This window comes from Cyanistes caeruleus, chromosome 6, assembly GCF_971803275.1.
Source record: "Cyanistes caeruleus chromosome 6, bCyaCae1.hap1.1, whole genome shotgun sequence".
NCBI lineage: Eukaryota > Metazoa > Chordata > Aves > Passeriformes > Paridae > Cyanistes > Cyanistes caeruleus.
The window spans coordinates 36,193,194-36,216,333 of NC_141706.1; the positions used below are offsets into that span (position 1 = coordinate 36,193,194).

At 39.5% G+C, this 23,140-nt stretch overlaps 2 protein-coding genes across 5 annotated transcripts; one reads left to right on the top strand and one right to left on the bottom strand.

The window, feature by feature from the left end:
• Positions 1–2,438: 2,438 nt before the first annotated feature.
• Positions 2,439–12,888, bottom strand: EIF2S1 (eukaryotic translation initiation factor 2 subunit alpha). 4 transcript variants are annotated; one of them, XM_086892660.1, is made up of 9 exons: positions 12,229–12,677; positions 11,200–11,574; positions 10,694–10,935; positions 9,148–9,227; positions 8,577–8,728; positions 5,941–6,047; positions 4,045–4,142; positions 3,278–3,421; positions 2,439–2,983 (listed from the first exon to the last, which is right to left on the bottom strand). In XM_086892660.1, exons 3-9 carry the CDS (start codon positions 10,932–10,934, stop codon positions 2,858–2,860), a joined length of 948 nt encoding a protein of 315 aa, XP_086748786.1. In that variant the 5' UTR covers position 10,935; positions 11,200–11,574; positions 12,229–12,677; the 3' UTR covers positions 2,439–2,857. The 4 variants fall into 4 exon arrangements, with proteins under 4 accessions (XP_086748786.1, XP_086748785.1, XP_023784084.1 ...); XM_086892659.1 differs by lacking the exons at positions 11,200–11,574; positions 12,229–12,677 and adding an exon at positions 12,770–12,888; XM_023928316.2 differs by having other exon boundaries at positions 11,200–12,698.
• ATP6V1D (ATPase H+ transporting V1 subunit D) lies at positions 12,861–22,668 on the top strand. Its single transcript, XM_023928319.2, has 9 exons — positions 12,861–13,211; positions 15,588–15,705; positions 16,826–16,905; positions 18,229–18,296; positions 18,948–18,992; positions 19,399–19,502; positions 19,883–19,949; positions 21,213–21,291; positions 21,800–22,668. Exons 1-9 carry the CDS (start codon positions 13,171–13,173, stop codon positions 21,939–21,941), a joined length of 744 nt encoding a protein of 247 aa, XP_023784087.1. The 5' UTR covers positions 12,861–13,170; the 3' UTR covers positions 21,942–22,668.
• Positions 22,669–23,140: the final 472 nt, after the last annotated feature.

The window sequence follows — 23,140 nt, forward strand, 5'->3', positions numbered from 1 at the left end:
ATAACAGCAATTGAAAAGTTAACTGTATAAAGGTGGAAGTATTTGGAAACATTTGTTTCATTGTCTACACTCTTAAAAATCAAAGTGCAGATCTGCTCTGAAGAACAACAGCTCCACTGGACCTAAAGAAAAACCCATGGGCCAAAATCAGAGAGAAGACAGCAACGATTTGTCACTGTATTAAAAACCAGACAAACCACAACAGCCCCAAGAGAGCAGGGCTCTCCTCATTAGAAGCAGGATACTGGGCTGTGTGTTACCTGAGTCAGTATATACCCTTGTTTGGGATGGATTTTTGCATTGAGTCCTTACCAAATGTTATAGGTAAAACTGTTTCAAAGCAGTCAATCTTAGAGAATCAACTTGGGGTAGGAAAGTCAAACTGAGATTCTTACAATTAACACATCAGGCCGAGCCCTGTCCACAGGTATACCTGTCCCCTTCCCTTCCACTGACCACGTTAAGTGCAAGTGGAGATGTTGGCCTTGTGACTACTATTGCACAAACAGCACAGTAGCTAATGAACAGTAGGAATGTGCTCCCTGGATTTAGCAACTTAACACTGAGACATTCACAAAAACCCCTTATTTTAAGCACTTGGTAAGCAAAGGCAGTTCCATGAATAGAAAAAGAGCTAGGTTGACACACAAGGCATCAGTTCAGCAACTCCTAAAGATCTTTAAGTGGCGCAGCACGGCAAAGCCCCAGAACTCCCTCAGTAACAGGCCTCCAAAACAACACCTTACACCTCCCTTTTCCCACTTCTGCAATGCATAAGAATGATCCATCAGGTTGTCTAATGTCTTTTAGTTATTTTTCCTTGAAATATGCTCAAGAGAACAAAGTGGGAGAGTCTGAGTTTTTCTGCCAGGATGACAAGTGATTGGCATGCATTTATGTGAACTCGCTTTGCTATCACCCTCACCGCCGTGGTCATTTTTTTCAGGCACCCAGAACTGACTCAGACTTTTACCCACCAGCACATTCCAGCTCTAATTAGAAATGTTCTGGTAGCTACTCAAGAAATTTAATGAACTTCTAAATTACTGACAGAAACAATGCTCACCAATTAACACACCAAAACAGCTCTCACAGATTATACTAACTGTAATCCCTTCATTGCACTCCTTCCTTCCTTGGAGCATGCATGGCTCATTTGTCAGTCCTTTTTCCTTTACAGAATTATGGCACGGAGATCACATGGTGACAGAGTTTTAAAATACTTTGTTCTTTACTCTGACTACTCACCTATTGTGTTTAACAGAAGTCAAATCACTACTTTAGTGAATGGGCACGCTTGGAAGGCTGTCATACACAGCTGCTTAAAAGATTTGAGAAAACTATTAAAAACTAAAACTATTAAAAATATTTTTTCTTCATTTTGCGAATTTGCACATTCAAATGCACATATTTTCCAACATTCTGTAAAGACTGGAAGTTACATACCTTTTCTGGCTTTGCTTTACTATCAGAGCTGGGTACACATTAACGTCTCTGATATCCCAGCATGGACAAGCAACACATTGCAGTACATATGCCCTCATAGAATGCCGTTTGTGGCAACATCACATAGCAAGTATATATAGTTTGTACCATGGCAGTAATAAGGATGCCTAGTTAATGCTCAAAGCCTCATTATTCATGCATTTTTCCTCTAGCATCACAAAATATTAAGGAAAAAAACGGGCAGTATGGGACATGACAATGAAAAAAAAAATAACAACACATTTAGAAATCTAGCAAGTTGGAAAGGTTACTTAAAAAGCACAACTCTTTCCCCTCAATTCCCACATTTCCCATGGAAAACAGGATTTTAAATTTTTTTACTTCACTTTAGAAAGCACATCTTGTTTCTCTTCTTCAGAGAAGATAAAACAGTTTTTTTTTCTAGAATGAGTATCTCAGTCCAGTGTAAATGGGATGTAGGGTAGGCAAAACTGAAGGTCATGAGCTCACGGACAGTGCTGCCCATTTTGAAGTATTTAAGTTCATTAAAGCTCCTGCTACATTCACCTATCAGAGCAAAGTACAGCTATATGTAGTTTTTAATTTATTAGCTCTGTTTATTGGAATGGAAACAAGCTATTTTCAAAGTTTCCAAGTTCTCAGTCCCTAAATGCAGATGATGAGCTGCATTATTAGCTCTGTTTATTGGAATGGAAACAAGCTATTTTCAAAGTTTTCAAGTTCTCAGTCCCTAAATGCAGATGATGAACAAAGGAAATGCTGATTTAAACAAGCCTGCATCAACAAACTTACAAGTAAAACATTAATGTAAAACATTTTGTTCCACTCATTCTTAGCTTGATTTAAAGCAAACAAAAGAAAGCCCTTTCAATTAAAGTTAAAGAGGAATCACCATTGATCATACTGTTCCACGTTTTATATTCACACCACTCTAGGCCATGTGACAGAAGAGGAGGAAAAAACCCAAAACCTTGGAGTTACATAGCCCAGAAATTTATTAAGTATTTGCTCAAATACATTCTGTATAGAACTGTTCCGCTTGCTTGGTTTTGCTGCTCCCAGGAAAGATCACGAACAGATGCACTGAGCTGTAATCACCAATTAGGAATTGCTACGTATGAAAGTGTAAGTATGGGGCTGCAAACTCCATCTGGCCAGATCTGTGTCTTGAATTTGACTAGGCACCTTCCTTTCAAAGGGCTCAATTTGTGTAAGTTGCTGCACCAAATGTTAGTTAGACGAGCCTTTTACATTTTGGTCTTTTTAGAACAGCAAAACACTTCAAATATTTGCTTTTGAAGTTTTCAATACTGGAATCATTTAGTCCAGTGTGTTTGCAATGGGGTTTCTGATTTTTCATATGGTTTCTCTTCTAAGTATCCCAGAACATTTAGTCTTCTGTTTTGGCTTCCATCTCCTCGGCGTCATCATCCCCGTCCACTTCAGCATTTTCCCTCTCCAGTCTTTCCAACTGCCTTGCAAGCTCAGTCTCGTCTGTGTCAGTGACCACCTTAGGCTGAAAAAAACCAAACCAGAACACATGGCAAACTGTCATAAAGAAAGGTCATGTGATTTTTAGGCTCTGATTCTACATAAAGAGCAAGAGATAAAATACAACCTGAAGTCACACAATAAAACCCAGGAAAATTAGATTTTCTGCCCTTTTGTTTATTTCAGGAACACAGAGGTTCCAATTTTTCTGTTTTTTTAGTAACTTGTTGCTAAGATTTCTTATAGCACTACCAATCTTGCTTTACTTTAGAAATACTGCAAGAACAAAGTTGTACTTTAGAATCTAATTTGTTCTTACCTCCATCTGCACATTAAAGACTCCTCTCTTCTCCTCAATTTTTTCTTTAATTACAGCCATGGCTTGATTCAGAACAGACAATCCTTCAGTTCTCTCCAGTGTTGTTGTAGTCATCACGTAACGAGGAGGGGCAATCAGGTTAATCTACCACATTGTAAAGATTGGGGAAAGAAAGCAAACTCAGTAACGAAGGAAAAGATTATGCCTAGTTAGACCAAACAATTAAAGCATTAAAACCCATATATTTTATGTTTTTTTTATGATGACTGAATGACTGTTTTTTTTGTTACAAGAGACTATTACAAAAAGTAATTTTCGAAGGAGAGTGTTTCCAAACTTTTTTAAAACCACTTACTCAGTAGTTCACTTAATATCCAAAAACTGTTGGGGAAGAAAAACTATGCCTGGGTACAGTAGTCATTCCATCAACACTCAAACATAAGTGAAGCAAACTTTTCTTTTCTTACACAATCTTATACCTGAAAATAGTATTTATTGCTCCCTAGTTAAGACTGCATAAAGGAACAGTGGGTATGTTCTGTGCCAATACTAGACTTTAATAAATTGAACAGAATAAATACAGCTTCCCAAATTTGAAAGGCATTGCACAACCACAGGAAGGACTGCACAGCTCTAAGAAATGTGTTACAGCCCTGCTGGAGAAGAGCTGGAAATCAGGCACATGGCTTGGTGGGGCAGAGAGCTGCATACTACTGGTCCCTGACGGCACCAGAAAACTTTGCTTTTGATTCCATTATTACACTCACTTTGATGGGCATGTTCTCCGTGGAACAGTTCAAGCCTGCTCTCAAAGCTTCTTTTACTGCATCTATGCCTTCATAACCATAACAGGCCACCTCGATATCTATGACAGAGAAATACAAATAATAAAATTTTACCATTGCCAAGAATTGCAAAATATTTAAAGCTTTTTAACTTAAGCTTTAATAAATCTTTTTAGCAACCAATGTTTATCCACAATGAGAGGTTCAGTAGCTCCCAAATCTGAGGAAGGTACCACATTTGCTTGACTCATAGTTGAAGTAAGTCTTCATAAATTCTTTACATAATGCACTTATGTAACAACACTTTACACTGTGCTTTGAAAAGCTGGGATATAAAATGATACACTCATATTCACTCACTTCTCATCCAATAAATACAACACCAATAATTATGTACTTCACATGGAGAGATGAAGATATAAAAGCAATAAATACCAAAGAAAATGCAAGATCAGGAAAAGTGAAACTTGAAAAGGAACACATCCACAAAGTTAAGGAATTCCATCAGCAATTACGACAGAGGGATCACTTGAACATTAGATTACATTTTTATAAGGTTAACATATGGTTAGAATTATAGTTAGCTATAGCCTTTTGTAGGTGTTTGAAAATCAAGGCATAAACGAATGCTGATGATATCTGTAATTCTTTGACCGGTGTAAAGACAAAGATTTCTTTACCTGCATAGCAATGGCACAAGACTAAGCTACACAAAGAAATTAATTTCACTTCCAGGTGACTCACAAAAACCTGCTAATTCTATCAGGAACAAATCAACACAGGAACATCCCAGTCAGCTTCAGGATAGAGCAGAAGCCAATGGCAAGATTCTACACTTGCAGTGATGACAAAATTAAGGACTTTGACCATCAGAACAAAGCAGGCAGCATGAAGGAAGTAAGAAGACATGCTCATCAAGTAACTTTATTTTCAGAAGTGATGAAGTGCTATTCATGTTAATAAATGCACTCTTTGTGGCAATCAAACCAAACTTTTGAAGCCTGTGTTAACTCCTGGCAGTCTAAAGCAAGAGGTAGAGAAATTTTACATTACCTTACTTTTTGTACTCTCTTCTTGACTTCAGTGTCATGTGAAAAGGCTTTTCTCTGCTCAGTAATCAGCAAGTGTTAATGCTCTTCAATATACACTTGCAGAGCAGAGGCAGTTTCTTAATCTAGTTAAAAATGTGATTCTGCTACACTATCTGTTTTATAGCAAGCCTGCCTTTAGGCTGCTCTGTAGAGCCAGATTTACAGTTTTGAAGTATGTCTTCTGAAGTCATGCAGTCATGTGCTTTTTATGCCCACACTAAATTCCTATGAGCCAAACTAGCTCATACTTTAGAGACGTGCTAGGCTTGAGCTGATATATTCTACAGAATGGTTTGCAATCAACCCGTTAGAAATACTATTTTCACGTGTTTATGAACAAGTGACTAAGGCACATGCTGTAGCTGTGCTGACAGAGTTCAATCATCCTGTCAGGGAATCAATGAATTTAAAACTCTGAATAATGAAGAAGAATATTGCAGATGCAGTGATAACTATAAAATATTTTGTTTCATTGTGTGCCAATGCAACATGACAGACTGTGTTCCAAGGAATCTGCACTTTGGGAGGAAAAATAAAAGCCAAACCATCTTGCACTTTGGGACAGAATCCACACAGGCAATTTGAAAGCAATCCTTGATTAAGGTGTCTTAATCTGTTAATCTTAACAGATTAATCTGTTAATCTTAAACTGTTCTGAACAGCTCCATTCAAACATCAGCATTACGAACCATAAGTTTTGACTGAGTTTATAGTTTGCAACGAGATACACTATCTCAATCTCAGCATCAAGACAGGTTCAAGGGGCACGTGGGAAGAAAGAACTCACCAGCTCGAATTTTGACTGCCTGTGGTGTCAGACGTCTGTTAATATTGTCAATCAATACACGCCTCTCTTCCTCTGTCAGATCCAGGCTATCCAGGATTGCAGGGTCTCTGAGCCAAGCAAAGCAACGTTACAGAAGTTATACTGAAGAGGAATACAACACAACATAAACTTCTGGTACTTATGAATAATCCTAGGTATCTACTAGCCAAAAAAAAACCAGGGAAATTTCTTAAAAACCCATTGGAACACTGCAAGAAAATGAACACATTTATTTTCAAAGCATTTTCTATTGGTAAACACAGCAGTAAGTAGCTTACTTGATCTGTTCCTGGAAGGAATCATCTGAATAATTAATTTTTCTTTTAAAGCAAAGGAATGGCTTCTCTCCTGCTCCCTTTATATGAGATAAACAGAATGTGACAAGTATCCAGCTTCTTGATATTGTTATATTGCCTCCAACGTGAAGATAAACTCATGCCACATAAAAGCAACTCCATGATGAATCTGGAGTTTTTGAATTATTTTAGATTAGTTTTAAAATTATTTCTCTAGTGTCTCATTCAAACATAATATAATTGTCAGTCTACAAAGTAACCCACACTCATTCCAAATTTTTCTGTACTTGTTTTTAACAGTATCTGGATTGCAGACAGATACTAATCTGCTGGCTACATTCTCAACTAAAGCAAGGATAAAGGCTTTTTAAATCCCAGGCTAATAGTTTCAAATTCAGAGATCACAGAAGCAAACTCCTCTGTTGTTTACCAGTATAAATTAGCAGCGCCTTTTTGAAGGAGTGGTGTCAATTTTCTATTGCTGTATTAAATTTATTCCAAACCTATCTGAATCAGAGAACAAATCTATCTGAAACAGAGAACATAACCAAAGAACTCACAAAAACAGTTCCTGTTCTGCAGAGACAAAAGTAAGTTTTCTGAAAAAACTACCAGATCACCTACAATACTACCAGCAGGCAAACATGAAATTAAATAAAATGGCCCAAAAGCCAGAGGTAGTACTAGAGATTGGTCTCTGCTGCTAATAAAACATCATCTTTCATGCTTTTATACACTAAGTCTAGAGGGTAGAAGGGCCAAACAAGCAAACAGAACCCAGAAACATGACAGGCTTTACCAATCAAAATATAAACCTGTATGGCAGAAATGATTTATGGTCCATACAAATTCTGCTTTATTTCCAAACTATCCTGTTAAATCCACCTGTTAAAACATTTGGTAGCCTTTCAACAATAGATTCCCAATGTCTAATTTTTACTGATTAGAAGGGAAATATTTCTGCCACAGGTATCATGCTGTGTGAAACTCCAAAACACTAATCCTCAGTACAAAGAAAGGAATAACAAGCCAAATTCTTAGAGGGACCTCATACAGCACCCCAGCAAGAACAGGAAGGCAGCAATATCCACATTGTTCTACTCTACTGCTATACATTTATGTAGGAGCACAACAGGAACAAATAAAAGTTGCAGTCCACAGTCAGAAATCTTAAGGCATTACTGATAGAAAGATGTTTTGAGAACAGACAGCTTCAGAAGTTTGTGCTCCCAATTGAATAGCAAATGAGTAACAAAAGGCCTGTGCTCAGGAACTTTCATGAGTATACAACTGAAGCTAAAACAGCCAGTGTATCTAGAGGTATTTTTTTTAAAAAATCTATTATACAGGTGTTTAACTAGGTATTTATCGGTTAAGAGTGATCTGGAATTCCTTTTACAGCAATATGTCCAGATTTGCCCTTGGAATTTGTTTTACAGCAGTATGTCCAGATTTGCCCTACAGCAGTATGACCAGCAAATTTGCTATCATCAGAAAATATCGATTACAATATGAAACAAAACACATTTAATTCTAAATGAAGACACAAGCTGTTTCTTCCTCCAAAACAGAGAGCTGGTTTCCAGCTACTTAAAACACTACCAAGTGCCCTACTGCCTAGAGTCACTTCCACTTCTAAAAGCATTATTACTGCCACCTAGCATTCAATTCCAGCTCAACACTCACACACTCAGGTGCTATAAAAGAACAAAACTGACAATGTTTACTGAGAAATCCAGTCTAGGATTGACAATTTCACAGTAGATTCTGTAGAGGGAAACCAAATACTTTAATTCTGAAAGCAGATTAAAATATCAAACTCAATTAAAATAATAAAAGCACTCTATCCCAGTGCATGCTTCATTAGCATCACCATTTCCACATCTTTCTGTTCATAATTCCATTTCTAAGTTTATGATCCCATTCTTTAAGTTTGGAAGTGGAGAGAAGTGACAAATCAGCTTGCTGCATTTAAAAAAAGAAAAAAGCTGCTTGTGCAGTGGAAGAGTGACAATCAGCTCTGAGTAGAAACATCTTCAGACATACAGCTAGATACTTCTGATAAAATCTGCCTGGGACTAAAACCAGGCAAATTCTGACAGACAAATGAAGACCAGTGGTTCTTCCTCTGTGAGACTGATGCCAAAATTTACTAGATTTACTTGACCAGTATATTCTCCATACTTATTCTGGGCAAGAATCCCAGAACGATACAACCCAAAAGAATGTGGTGACAGATCTACTTTGGGGAATACTCTGCAATTTGAAACAAGCCCCTAGAAGCACAGAAGTTGTCCTTACGAGACTGCATGCTTGAATGCATCATAAGCACCATATCCAGGTCTTTTGTACTTGTCATCAAACACCCAGGCAGTTCTCTGGAACAGGCTCTCAAGCTGCTCATCCTTAGTGTACTCCAAGACTTCAGCAACGTGGCGAAGGATGCTGTAAACCTACAACACAGGAGTGGTAAAAACCCCAAACCAAATACTGAAAGCAGACAAAATTTCTGTTTGGAAGTGTTAAGACCACACAGCAGATGGGAGCCTGAAACCACCTGCACATCTTTTCAATAAAAAAATTGCCCACAGTGTGCTAAACCAGCACATAATTTTGGATTTCTGACCATTTAAATATACCCATTTACATCATAAGTTCTCAGTTGACATCTTTCTTGATCTATTCATTATTTAATAAGCAGTTTGTAACACTCACAGACACATGAGCTGGTTATGTATCTTTGCATGGGTAAACAAGAATCACAGTCTGCCTAACACATGAATGCTTTACTTTCATCCTATGTCTGCACATTTTGGCTGCTCAAAAAAGAAGCTGGAAATACACAGGGCCTAAATATAGAAAGGCAACTTACAGTCTTTGATTTTGTGAATTTGTCTTCACATTTGATTGCCTCCTCTGGAGAAACTCTTCTTTTTGACAAATCAATGTAACCTATTGGGGAAGATGATTTTCAAGTGTCAGCCATTGTGCAATCCAAGTCTGACTCCATCAAGAGAAACTCCTGAAGAACGCTTTGGCTCAGGATTTGCCCCCTGCCTACAATATCCCCACTACGGAGAGAAACAAGACCAAACCTTGATGAATTTAAGCAAATTATGATCTAAATTAGGATAAAAAAATCTTTCAAATGTAAATACTTACAGTAGCAAATTTTTTGAACATCATTCTTTTCGATTACTGCCTGAGTATTTTCTCTGCAAATTTTCAAGAATTTTTCCTAATCTCTCAGCAACTAGTGATCTATTTTTACATTTCTGTACAGTTACAGGGAAATAAAAAAAATCACTCCTGCATATAAAGAAGCAAATTTCATGCACATTTTTGTAGTGCTCAACACAATTTAATTCAAGGTTGGCATCCCATCACTTTAGCTCTCAACAGTTTCTTAATAAAACAGACTCAGCATGACAAAAATGTCAATGAAAAAATTTCTTTTGAACTCTCTTCTAAATTTTAAGAGGCCTCCACCTATTTCTCACAGACTATAGTTTCTCCAGTAAGTTCAATAAAAATTCAACAAAAATTCACTAGATGAATTCCAGATGTGTCTTTCTGTTAATGTGAAAACAAAATCAATTTGTAAAAGTGTAATTTGAGATGCTGAGAAACTTAGTTCACTTCAGATTTATCTGAAATAAGTTTATTCTTGTCCTCGTTTGTCTTTGCTTTTTCTCATCCTGTCATTCATTATTTATTCTCAGAGTTAACTGCAGTTTTGGAAGCATTCTAGAAAAGCATATAACTTAAGAAACATCATACTGACTGTAACATTTCCAGGAGATGTGCTCAGTGTTTATTATTCCTATATAGCTGGATAGAGATTTTAGAGATTGCGTGAAACAGTATTATCAAAATCTGAAATGTTCTCAATAGAAATTACATTTAAAAAACCTTCAAAGATTCAAATGGTCAAAAGACAGCAAAAACCAAAATTGCCTGTACAATTTTAACTTGTACCCTACAGAATTCACAATGATTACATACTTGTCTTCACCATTATCGACAAGGTTTGAGACTTGTTAACAAACAGGATGGATGGTGAGCACTAAAAGCTTAGCATCTAGATTTGTATGTCTACAGCAAATGATCCTTCTTTTCAGTTGACTTAGAAAATCTACACAGATATCAAAAGAAAATTCCACTTCATTATAGTTCAGTGACTGATCAGATGAGGACGCACTTAAATCTTTACTAATGTGATTTACTTTCATTAACCCAGCTCCCAAAGGACACAAAGGAACAGAAGAATGAACATAGGGTATGGTCAGTGATGGTCTATTTTACTTCAATGCCCAAAAAAAAATAGCCCTGGCAAAACCCCACAAACACCTTCTTAGTTCATCTGCATTTATGTCTACAAATTCAATCTTGAGAGAGCCCACCATATCCCCAGGTACCTTTCTCTTTGTCAACTCTTATGACCACAACACATTCATTCCTGCCGATCCGGATGAGTTTGTTTATGGATCGAATACGTCTCCTGGACAGCTCACTGAGGAGGATCATGCCTTCGATGTTGTTGTACTCCAGCAGGCTGACATAGGCTCCCATTTCAGCAATGGACCGAACGTTCACCATCACTACATCTTCCACCTCGGGGAATTTATGTTGGTAGAATCTACAGCTTAGTCCTGGCATTCTGGAATTCCAGCAGAAAAACCAAAGATTTCATTCCACAATACATCACCGCCATCTACAAACATGGCAATAAACCAGCAAGAACAGGGGAGGATAGAGGAACAGTGGCAGAAAAAGTAGCAATTAGGATAAGGTTGTGCTTAGGTTTTAATAATAATTAAATAATAAATTAACTTGTATTTCAAATAACATTATCACAACCATTTCCTAAAATGCTATTTTTTGCATTAAGGTAGAAAAGGCTTTGCTACCCAAACTTCATTACCCTCTTCAGCTGTCATACTGCCTATACACAGCACACTGGAAAGGCTTCTTCAAGTGGTGGAAAGGTGCCACAGCACACCTCACATGATTCTAAATTCCTGGGAATGTGTAACATTTTCACAGATTCGCAGAATATTCTGAGTTGGAAGGGACTCTCAAGGACCTTCAATTGGACTGGAAGAGCAGGAGGACAGGAGAGAAGCCTGCAGTGCTTATGAAGGATTTTGTATGTATATAATAAGACAACATGTGAGGCTAAGGAAAGAAGAGGCAGATGGAAGCTTCTGTAGTACTGAGGAGAAGCAGACTCCAGATGACTTTTAAACTCGGCACAAGACGTTCAGAGTAATCCTGCAAGACCTGCTCCAGAGGCCAACTGTCAGCAAATGAAACAAAGGCATTAATCAGAACAGAACTAGCCTGGCCTGAACCACTAAAAAGGCAAAAAAAAGCACCCCCAACAGATTGCTAGTCAGGAGGGGAAAAAGACCAGCAAAATCACATGGAAAAACCAGAATTCCTTCATTATACATTAAAAAAAACCCCCAAAACATTTTATAATCAAGTAGTGCTAAGAAGGAATGCTTGAACTGCATTATTTTTCTGATGATTAATCCATATGCTCTTAAGTGTCTAACTAGGTTAGTTCAGCTGTCTATGCCTTGAAATTTCACACAGAAAATTTTCTACAGCAGCGGGAGCCTAAGATGCCAAGTCAAATGCATCACTCCTTCAGAAGTGGATTATTCAGACACCATTTTGAAGTTTTAATCATGATCTTTACAGCACTGCCAATGCTTTCGAGCTACAAGAAAAATTAAAATCATCGTAGGAAGGTAATGCCAAAAGCTATCTGCACATGTCCACACAATTCAGAAGACCATGTCCGCCCTTTTTTTCCATTCCTGACTTGTAAAAAGGGGAAACACAGACTAGCAAAGCACTATAAAAGCACTCTAAAGGTTTTGTATAACTTTGTGGAAGTTGAAGCTGAACAAAAAATCTCCAAGGTTAGAAAGGAAAATTTTACAGTTCGTCTTTCTGGTCCACTCAATGCAGCTCTGCTCAGTCCTGCAGGCACTTATGGGGTACATGAGAAAGCCGCACTGCAAAGCGACAAATTCGAGGCACAGCAAATTCGAGCGAACAAGCACCGCTCAGCACTTCACTCCTCTCTCCACAATCACAAGGGTTTTATTTTGGCCTTCTGTGTAAGATCCCCAGGAGCACACTACGCCCAACGCGCCGCAGCTGGAATTCATCTTTTCCAGAGGCTGGACACGCCTCGACCGAGGCCCTCGCGGCCGCACGTCTGCTGCAACTGGCGGAAACGGAGCCAGCCCGACCACCGCCGGTACGGGCGCTGCCCCACGACCGCCGCCGCGCCGGAGAGGGGGCCGGGCAAAGCCCGTCTCCGGCGGGGCGCCGGCGGGAGGCCCGGGAGGCCCGGGGAGCTGCGGGCGCGGTGCCGGTGCCGTCAGGCCGGGCCAGGCCCCGAGCGGTGCCGGTGCCGCGGGCCCCGCGCGCCCCCCGGGAGGAGGCGGAGCGCGCGGCAGAGCGCGCGGCGGTACCTGGCTGCGGCCCGGGGGGTCCCGCGCTGCGCTCGCGCCCCGCACTCCCGCGCTGGCCCCGCTCGTGCCGCCGCGTGCACCCGGCCACTGCCGCCCCGCCGCGCAGGCGCCGCCGCGCCCAGGAGAGAGGGGCCGCGCTCCCCTCGAGCGCCCCCTGGCGGCGGGCGGCCGGAACCGCGGGTTCAGCCAATCGCGTCTCCTCGCGCCGGCCCCGAGGGACACGTGACCACAAGCGGAGCGCCCGGCGCCGCGCGGGCATCCGGGTTCGGCCCCTGTGCGCGGGCACGGCCTCGCGCGGGGGCGGGGCCGAGTCACGTGACGGCGGCGGCGACAGCGGGGACAGCCGGGCCGGGCCCCGCCGGTGACAGCGGCGACAAGCCGGGCCGGGCCCCGCCGCAGCCATGTCGGCCAAGGACCGCATCGAGATCTTCCCCTCGCGGATGTGAGTGTCCGCCGGGACGGGTCGGGGGGATAGCGCCGAGCGGGGAGCGCGGGGGCTCCGTGCCGTGCCCGAGGCGGCGGGAGCGGCGGCTGTCGGGGCGCCCAGGGCTCCTCATCGGGGCTCGGCGCTGGGAGTCGTTCCGGCGGTTGCGTGCGCTCTGCGCCGCCGAGCGGGGATCCCCCGGCTCTGTGATGGAGCAGCTGAGGGCCGCTGCTCCTGAACTTGAGATTCTGCTCCCAGGCTCCACAGCAGCTCTGTCAGTCCTCAGAGCGCCGAGGCAGCGCCCGGCACCGAGATGCCGGGTGTGGTATTTAAAATCATGTCCTTACGCAAACCTTACTTTAAAAAAAACAATTTGTAGAATGTATGTGCAGGAAAAATGGACAAATGGAGCCACAGCTTCCCTTAATTTTGCAACAGACGATAGTGCTGTACGAGAGGTTGGCCATAAAGTGTTAAAAAAGAAGGAAGTAAAGTGCTCCCAGTGTAGTGGACAGTCAGGTAATTTTCCAGATCTAGACAGCAAACTATTTGTCATGAAATCAGATGTCTCCTGAGAAGGCTGAGAAAGCTGCCAAAATTGGAACAAATGCAAGCAATCAAATAAAACTGGTTTAATAACGTTGTTCAGTTTCTCTTTGGAACTCTCCAGGACAGACAGACTGCTTTAAGGTGAAAGGCTGTTTCAAACCTTCTTGCATAAAAGTGGGTTGATGCCTGGACATAATCTTCATAATAAAAAGGGTGCCTTGCAGGACAGAAAACCTCAAACATAAAATAATAATTATTCACTCTGTATGAGCTCAGGACATATAAAGTAACAGTTTGTATGGAAAGATTAATACATTACATGGTAAAGGTTCTGTTTTGAAATTTAATTTAGAAATAAACTATTGCATACACAGAAATGAATTATTGCATACACTAAGTCATCTGGTCTCACTCCTGCTCTTTGGTAGTGCTGTTTTTCACTCAGTTTGGATGTCCAAGGAGGGGGCACTTCAGTCACTCTTGAAAGCTGTCTGGATTTGTGAGGTCATGTGTCACTGTGGCATGAGGGTGGTCAGGTACAAAGGACTAATATTTACAAGCCCAGTTTCAAACAAGGTGATAGACAATAAGTGGGTGGTGTTCCCAAACGAATGTAAGTTAGAATGGCAAAATACAGATGACCTGTGTCTGCAACAATTAATTTTGTTAACTGACAGAAAAGGATTTAATGAGGTTTATTTTTCATGTTGGTTCAGGGTTTTTTGGTTTTACAGAGTGGCTTGCTGGTATGAGCCTCTTTGCTGGATATCTTCAATTCCAGAAACTGCTCAGTTTCCTTGAGAGTAAACAAACTTTGTTTATTGCACTCTCAGAGCAGGTGAGATCTTGCTTGAACTAGAAGGCCAGCCAGTCCCTGGCAGATGATGAACAGAGCAAGCAAGTTAGTTCAAGGTGATGACAGACACCTGCTTGTTGGGAAAGTAAAGTTGCCTTTTTACTCTCTGATTAATTTTTTTAAATCATAAACATTCATAAAGTATTCATGGTTTTCAGTTATACATATTTGGTAGATGTTAATTGAGCAATTCTCATCACATGCCAGTAGATGTGGCCAGTAGTGGATTCCACTGTGTAGATAGAATCTTAATTACACTTATTTTTTCCAAGGTCAGAGAGGAAGTGTGTAAGAACTTGGCTTGAATGGTGTCCTTTGTGCACAGTGGCTGCATGTAGAAAGTAGTACAGTTCCTAATTTCATACAAAAAACCTGTAAGTGTGCTACTGGAATTAAAGCTACAGCTAACTCACTAATATCCCTTTTAAATTGTTGCTACTTTTGATTGTCTTTAATAGCTTGTAAATCTCCTATGCAGCATATGAAGCTAAGGAAAACCAGAATGTAGAAGTGCTGCATCTTCTTGCTCTGTAAAATCAGAACATGGCATCAACAATAATGACCACATGAATAATTTGCTGTGCTGTCTGATTTTAAGGTGACATGGTAGTAAAAAAAAGCAATACCAGTATCACAGTGACAGTTGGTATTTGGAGTAGTTTGATTTCTGGTGCTCCTAACTCATGAAGAAAAATGAAAATTCTTATTTCCTATTATGGAAGCACTGCAGTATGTCTTGTCAATCTTCCATGAGCTTTGACTTCACAGACCTTGTAGTTCTCAGTGATGATGGAGATAAATATAATTTCCCTTGCTTTTAAATGGGAATCTACAGTTCTGTCCTGAAGGGGACATCTTGTTTTACCACAACAGTGTTTCTTGGTTGCCTCATAATTTCAGTCATATGCATGTCAAAAAATTCACACAAGTTTTTTCCTAGTCCCTTCAGACAATGCAGGATGTTTTTTCTTTATTCCTCTGCTTACCAGGGCTCAGACCATCATGAAGGCTCGTTTGAAAGGAGCCCAAACAGGTCGTAACCTCTTAAAGAAAAAATCTGATGCTTTGACGCTTCGATTCAGGCAGATCCTTAAGAAAATTATTGAGGTAGGTAAACTAGCCTTTGTTTGGGTCACTACTTGAAATCTTTCTGCTCTGTCTGTTGTGCATTCCTGTTCTGCTAACTTCATTAGATAGGCTGGAATATAGGACAAATTTCTGGCTAACTGTTTTTTGTGAGACTACTGAGAACACATGAACAGAATTATGTTTTTTTGGCTGAAATGATATAGGAACTTGGAAGAATTAATATTGTTCACCTCTTTCCAGACAGTCTAAGCCTCTGCTTTCTTTGGTGTCCCAAGTTCCCTATCATCTCTTCTATATTACAGGGAATTAGCTGTGATGCTGTCAAATACTTTAGGATTGGTATGAACACATTCTGTATCCCCATTTTTGTTGCTTTATCTGGTTTGAGGGGATACTGCAGATCTATAATGTTCCCTGCATGACTAGGTACACTAGCAAGCAGAAGTTTTGTACAGATGGAGCATGTTCTTTTAGGAAGAAACACAGAGTCCTGCTTCCTTTGTATCATGGATGACAAATCTGAGATAGTCAGTAGAGTCTACTACTTGTTCTGTTCTGGCATATTTGATGGGTTTAGTTGCACTGTTTTAGCTGCAGCTGCTGCAATGTCCATGGTTTGCAGTGGTCCTTTGTTATCACTCTGGCATTGCTTCCTAGACACTGTCTGACACACAAAAGCTGGTGTTTCTCAATAGCAAGGTTTTTAGCTACAAGGGCTACAAATCTGCAAAAATTGGGAAAAAATGGAGTGGGAGGAGCCTGCAGCTTCACAAAGCTGCATATATTTGTATGTTGAAAAACAACTTCAGCTGTCTCATAGGATTCCATACAATGTGAAAGAAGAGTGTTTTCCTAGTGAGCCATGTTACTGTTGTGATTTAACCGTCATGTAATAGAATTTGATGATTAAGACAAATCTTTTGCTATTTCTATGAGTTCTACAATGAAACAGCTGAAATATTTCCTTTTTTTTTGCCAGTCACCCGAGAATTACGATTTCCAGTTTGAGAGTAAGCTGTCCATATAGGACTTTCTCATTCTCTTCAATTTCTTGTCTTGATGCTGCTAGTTATTTATCCTGGAAAAGGAGTAACAATGTGCCTTGTATATGCTGCCTTTTTTCTTTTTTTTTTAACAGACTAAGATGCTGATGGGTGAGGTCATGAGAGAAGCTGCCTTTTCACTTGCTGAGGCAAAGTTCACAGCAGGAGATTTCAGGTGAGGATTGCTGGGCTTCCATGAGGATGGCCTACCTATGGGAAAGACCAATCAACAAATTATTATTTTCTTTTTTTGGAGAAAAAGGTAATTTCTTAAAGGCACCTAAGAAAGGATGATAGTGGACAGGATGAACGGAATTGTGTTATGTAAAGGTGTGAGATATCACTGGAGGAAGGAGACAACTTGCATGATGAAAACATACATTCCATTGGAAGCTAAATAAGTGGAAAGATTAACAGAATTTTGGTTTTGTCTTTGGTTTGAGAATGTGTTGCTTTTTGCAGCTTGGAATCAAAAATGTAGGGAAGCAAGAATTTATATCAGAGTATTGGACAATTTGTTAATTTGGTCTTGTGAATTTGAGGGACAGATGTGATGTGTGGTATTTTCTGCCAGTAAGTCACAGTGATTTTACCAGTTGTTCTTATCTCCTACCTTGCTAACCTTTGTCTCACGAGGGCTAGAGAGGGCTGTATGCAAGAAAATATAAAACAAATCCTTTTCCTCCAGCAGGATACTTTAATTGTATTTTAATAAATTACAGCTCTGTCTAGGGTTGGTGTAATTCATTCAGGTGTGCATGGGGAAGTGTTTGAGATTCAGATATTCATTACTGGTACTACCAAGTAATGGAGAAGGGCCAAGTGATCAGACACAGCAGTAATCTGCATGCTGCTGAAGGAAAGTCTTTTTGCCCTTTCATTTGGATATAGTGCAGTTTCCTGTCCTAACTAGTCACTGTGTTTAGCTATAAACAAGTCAGATTCCACCCTGTAAGTAAACTGGACTTCAGCAGAGGAGTTGTAGTGACCTGTTCTTGGAAGACCTTAAGTTACTTTGGAATGCTTCAAGATGAATTTGTTAATACAGTAGTTAGTGGGTAAATAAACTCATTAATGGTCCGAAAGAACAAATACCTAGAAACTAAAATGAATAAAATGTTGTGGCCTTGGTTTGTATTCAAAGCCTTGAAATTGCTTTCACTGTGAAAGAAATCTTACAGGTTGATTAGACTCAATGTTATTAAAATAATTTGCCAGATAACTGGCTAATTTTTCAGCTGTTTAAACTTGATCTAATACATTTTTAAAGTTACATTTCATAGACTCTGCATCTTTTCCAAACTTTTCTGGAAACCTGTTTCTTTCAAAGCTTCTGTGTTAGCTTTGAAGACTGTGCAATGACTTGCATAGAGAACTGAGCTGACAACACTTTCCAGGTCCTTGCAGCTATTTGATAACTGATTCAACTTGTATATGATGATGAGTTAATGAACCACTTCAACTTTCCTGATTGAGATCTGTGTTTTCTTCCTTACAGTACCACTGTGATCCAAAATGTGAACAAAGCACAAGTCAAGATCAGAGCTAAAAAAGACAATGTAGCAGGTGACTCCTTTCCAGGCCATGAGTACTTCAACTCTTAAGGGAACTGTGATAGGACACTTGGAAATAGGGAGGAATGTATCCAAACACTGTCTCCCTTTTTTCTTACCTACCTAACCGTAGGAACACTTTTAATTTGTTTGTCTGTTCACATACAGCTGATTTTTGTATTTGGTTAGTTACCTCTCATAAAATAAAATTAATATGTGTAAACTGCAGTCCAATTTCTGAATCTTTGGACAAAGCATAATTTCCATAGAGCTCTACTGGAAAACAGATCAGGAGTTAAGCCTCGAAGTTAAATAAATTTCAAGCAATTGTCTATGAAGAAAATAAGAGATAAAACAGGATTGAAAGATTAAAATATTCCTTAAGTGAAGGGAACATATTACTAAACAGAAACATAATAAAACTGAATAAACCAGAATATTTCCCTGAACTTTCCATGTGTCTTGATCTCTGCAAACTCAACACAATACTGAAGTTCTGTGTCAGAACCAGAATGACTTAATTGTTCCAAGCTATGTAGGAATATTTTGTAAACAAAGCTTCTGACATTACATAATTAGAAGCAAATGGGGAAAAAGTGAGCTGTACTTAATAAATCCGTAACCCTTTATGTCTCTTACCTGCATTTTTGTTCGCTCCTGTCAGGTGTAACCTTGCCAGTTTTTGAGCATTACCAGGAAGGAGGGGACAGTAAGTACAACCCAATTCTGGTTTTATGTACTTATGGCTATTCCATGCTCATACAGAAATATTGTCATGTCTTAATGGTAAGTCAGTTTACATCACAGACATAGGGGTACTTACTTCCTTTGATGCTTTGCCCTGGTCCTGTGACATGGAGGGATTATTAGGGACTCTAACAGATTCTACTTTCCTAAATCAATGAATTTTTCAGATGAGGAGAAGACTTATATTTTCAGATTTTGAGACTTCTAAGTCTTACTAGAGACATGCACAACATAAACCACTATAAAGACAATTTGTTAATGGGCAAAGGCTTTAGCTCCTCACTTGATGAGCTCTTTATATCTCTGTAGTGTGTATTTTTATGTAGTAAGGAAACACTATAATAGCAATAGTAACCATTTTTTTTCAGGCTATGAGCTGACTGGCTTGGCCAGAGGTGGAGAACAGCTGGCTAAGCTGAAGAGGAACTACGCCAAAGCTGTGGAGCTGCTTGTGGAGCTGGCCTCATTACAGGTTGGTGGGAGTTAAAAAAACCAGGATCATTGGTTTCTCACTTTCCTAAAATGAAAGTTATCATTTCTCAGTAGTTATTGCTTAATTAGTGCTGTACAAAGTTGCAAATCTTTTTTAGCCGTATTACTGCATCAGAGAAATCCTTATTCTTTAATGCTAAGAAGAAACTATTTTGGAGAGTTGGTATTTATAACCCCTAATATGCAGTATTGAGTGTGCTAGTGACATTAGTAGAAAACATTCTGCTTCTATCAAGGACGTAGTTTGTAAAGCTCCATTATACAGTTGGCTTTCAAGTGCTATCTGGTTTTGTATACAGAATTGGTGGAAATGTTGAATTTGTCTTGTTATGTATTAATTACTTAATTCCATTCCAACAGACATCCTTTATTACTTTGGATGAAGCCATTAAAATAACAAACAGACGTGTGAATGCAATTGAACATGGTGAGTATTTTTCCATTTGGGATGCATAACCTTCTTCTGTCCCTATGCAAGATGAGGAGCAGGGTCAAGGAAGCCACTCTTTCTCATTAGAACATGTCACCAGTTCAAGAATGCTTTCTAGAAAGCATTACAATTAAGCATATTGAAAAGAAAGAAAAAAATTAAAAGTCAGTGGAATGGACTGGAGGACACAGAGATAAATGAATAGGCAAACATGAGAAAGTAATCAAGAAATTGTATTAAGAATCTACAGGACAAAAGTTTCACAAACATTCTGCAGTCCCTGCTAGTGACTTTGACTTAACTGATGAAGCCTGTTGACTAGAAGCAAAAGATACGATGTTTCTATGTGTTAAGATGTTCCAATAGCTAGCATAATAAACTTCAAATAACTAAAATATATTTAACTTTAAATCACTCTTACAAACTTTAAAACTGTAATGGTGATGCCCAGTGGAGAGGCTGGTGACTTCTTGGTTTTGCATGGAACAGTCCTTCTGTCAATATGCTGGTATTTTCCTTTGATCTGAATTATTTTTTCTTCATGTTCTTGTTCGTAGATTTGTTTATTGACATTTCTTAAGTACTACTACAATCCCAGTATTGGCTGTGATTCATTTTGCTGCAGTGTCCAGAGTGCTTTGATTGTTTCAAGTTGCTGAGTTTTGATGTCCTGGATTTCATAATTTTTGCATGTACACAATAATGTCTTTCAGTCCATGTTTCCAAATCATCCTTTTCCACGGTTTTTCATAGACTGACTTCTTTGAACATACAGGCCTTAACTGCAGCTTATCACTGAGAATTTGACTTAAAAAAGGTTTCCTCTGCAGCCTTCCAAATAATTTTGGTAGTGCTGATAACAGGTTTCTTCTTTCAGCAAATGATTCTGACACAGAGCTTGTTCAGTTTGGTGTTAAAGCTGTGTTTAGTGTCTTTTGTGATTGTGTTGTATTTGAATATTTGTTTTCATGATGGCCTTTTTAAACAGAGATAATTCTGAGTAAAGGTGCTACACTGAACAGAAGTCTCTGAAACAATGTGAAGGAAGAACATAGTTTTAGTTCAAATTTTGCCCACTTCCCAGGATTTTTATATTTTGTGTACTTGTCCATCAGGAAATAATATGAGTTTCCATGAAAGACAGATTTCCCTTAGCCAAAAGAATTACTACATTGACTTCAAACAACATCTGTACACTGTATTAGATAACTTCCTGGCTAATAAACAGCAGACCTAACTTCCTTATTTTTCTATTTTTAGTGATTATTCCCAGGATTGAGCGTACTCTTTCTTATATCATCACAGAACTGGATGAACGAGAACGAGAGGAGTTCTACAGGTAAAAGATTAGTCAAAAGACTAGACTGGTCTCTTCCTAAAATAGACCATTCCTCAGAAAGGAGTTAAGAGAACTGTTAACTGGTAGCAAACATTGTTAAACATGACATCATTCTTATTGCACTTTTTTTTTTTTCCAGAGCTGGGCACTCAGAGCCCACCAATTACTTGTTGAAAGTTATAAATAATGTCAGTATTCTGGGCTGAAACAAAAAGGTCAAACCTGAAATGAATGAAAGAGGAATGAACTTGATTAAAAACAAGCAGAATAGTATCATGCAGTGTTTAAGGTTAAGAATATAATTTATAGTTTGGTTAAGTTTTTCAATTGCAGCAGCTAGCAATAAAAGCCTTTTATTTTTGCCAAATTTGGTATTTATTACAGAATTTTTGTTTCCTGTGGAACTTTTCCAGGTAGCTTTATCAAATCCAACTTGTATAGCATAGCTACTAACCTGTTGTATGAAAACACATTTGTTTCACAGATAAATCTGCATTTCTCTTCACAGGCTTAAAAAGATCCAGGAAAAGAAAAAAGTCTTGAAAGAAAAGTCTGATCAAGAGCGGGAGCTGCGGAGGGCTGCTGGTGGGGAAAGTGAGCCAGCCAATCTCTTAGCAGAAGAGAAGGATGAAGACCTCCTCTTTGAGTAACCCTGCACAGTTGGTGTATATGGAGCAGGGGACCCAAGATACAGAATGTCCAGTTGCAATGTAATTCAAGACATGTTGCCTCCAAGATACTTATGTGGCTTCTCATTTGGTGTCCAAGTCTTGAGTTGAATGGATTGTGGATTTCTCCTGAGAGATTAGAAATCTGGGAACTTGACTACAGCATAAGAGGAAAGGCAGAAATGGGTCAGATGCTTTATTATCAGGAAAGCCTTCTATTCCATGTTCAGCCTGTTCCTTCATTAGTAGGAATAACTGTTAATAGCTGTATTTTTTTGAAGGATGGCTCTGGATTTGCCTAATCAGTTTAATCTAATTGCTCCCCTTCCTAAGTACAAGCAGAGAAAAACGTTACTTAGGGAGGAAGATGCATGTGATATTCTGTGCTGCTGAACTAGTAATATTCAAGTTGCTTAGAGCCAGTATTGGCACAGCTGAAAAATGCCTCTAAAGGGAACTCTAGTTTTCTAACCTGTTCATGAAATCCACAGTCTTCTGTGATATATTTTTGCTGCACGATTGTTACCGTTGGCCTAAAATAGCCACCGTTTTAATTAGAGGTTCTGCCAACTTGTGTACTGTCTATGCTAGAAACAAGTGTAAATTTAAACTGCTAAAGTACCTGGTGTCCAGCTCAAATTGCTAGAAGATGACAGTCTTAAAAGCTTGTTGTGTTGATTTCAAAATAAAACCTCTGCTTCACCCTTTACCCCTGACATGGAAACCACACTGAGCACATCTGTTACAGCCTGTGCCCACATTTAATTTATCTTTACTGCTTCATATAAGTAACTAAGGAGATGTGGCTCCCTCCTACTACTAAAGCACATAGAAACAGCCATCTAGCTAGCTGTAGCTACGTTGCTGCAAATCTTCATTGCTTCAGTAGGCTGGCAAGCAAAGCAGGGTTGAATGTACAGCAATCCATCCTTCCTGCAATTCTCATGTCCAGGTGATGAGTGGAGTCCAGGAGAGTGGCTGATCAGCAGGCTATCACCCTGCTCAGATTGAAGAACTTATTTCCTAAAGACATGAGCACAGAATCATTTAGGTTGTAAAAGACCTCTAAGATCACTGAGTCCAACCTCTGACCAATCACCACCTTGTCAGTCCACTGCACTAAGTGCCACGTCCATTCCTTGAACACAATGGATGTGTTCTTCCTGAAGACACTGGTTTGC

Coding starts and splice junctions, on each gene's coding strand:
- EIF2S1 (XM_086892659.1), bottom strand. CDS start 10,934: ATGCCAGGACTAAGCTGTAGATTCTACCAACATAAATTCCCCGAGGTG. Junction 4,143..5,940: donor GGCAGTCAAAATTCGAGCTG/GTGAGTTCTTTC, acceptor TCTCTGTCATAG/ATATCGAGGTGGCCTGTTAT. Junction 3,422..4,044: donor CGGAGAACATGCCCATCAAA/GTGAGTGTAATA, acceptor ACAATGTGGTAG/ATTAACCTGATTGCCCCTCC.
- ATP6V1D (XM_023928319.2), top strand. CDS start 13,171: ATGTCGGCCAAGGACCGCATCGAGATCTTCCCCTCGCGGAT. Junction 15,706..16,825: donor TCCTTAAGAAAATTATTGAG/GTAGGTAAACTA, acceptor TTTTTTTAACAG/ACTAAGATGCTGATGGGTGA. Junction 18,297..18,947: donor TAAAAAAGACAATGTAGCAG/GTGACTCCTTTC, acceptor CGCTCCTGTCAG/GTGTAACCTTGCCAGTTTTT.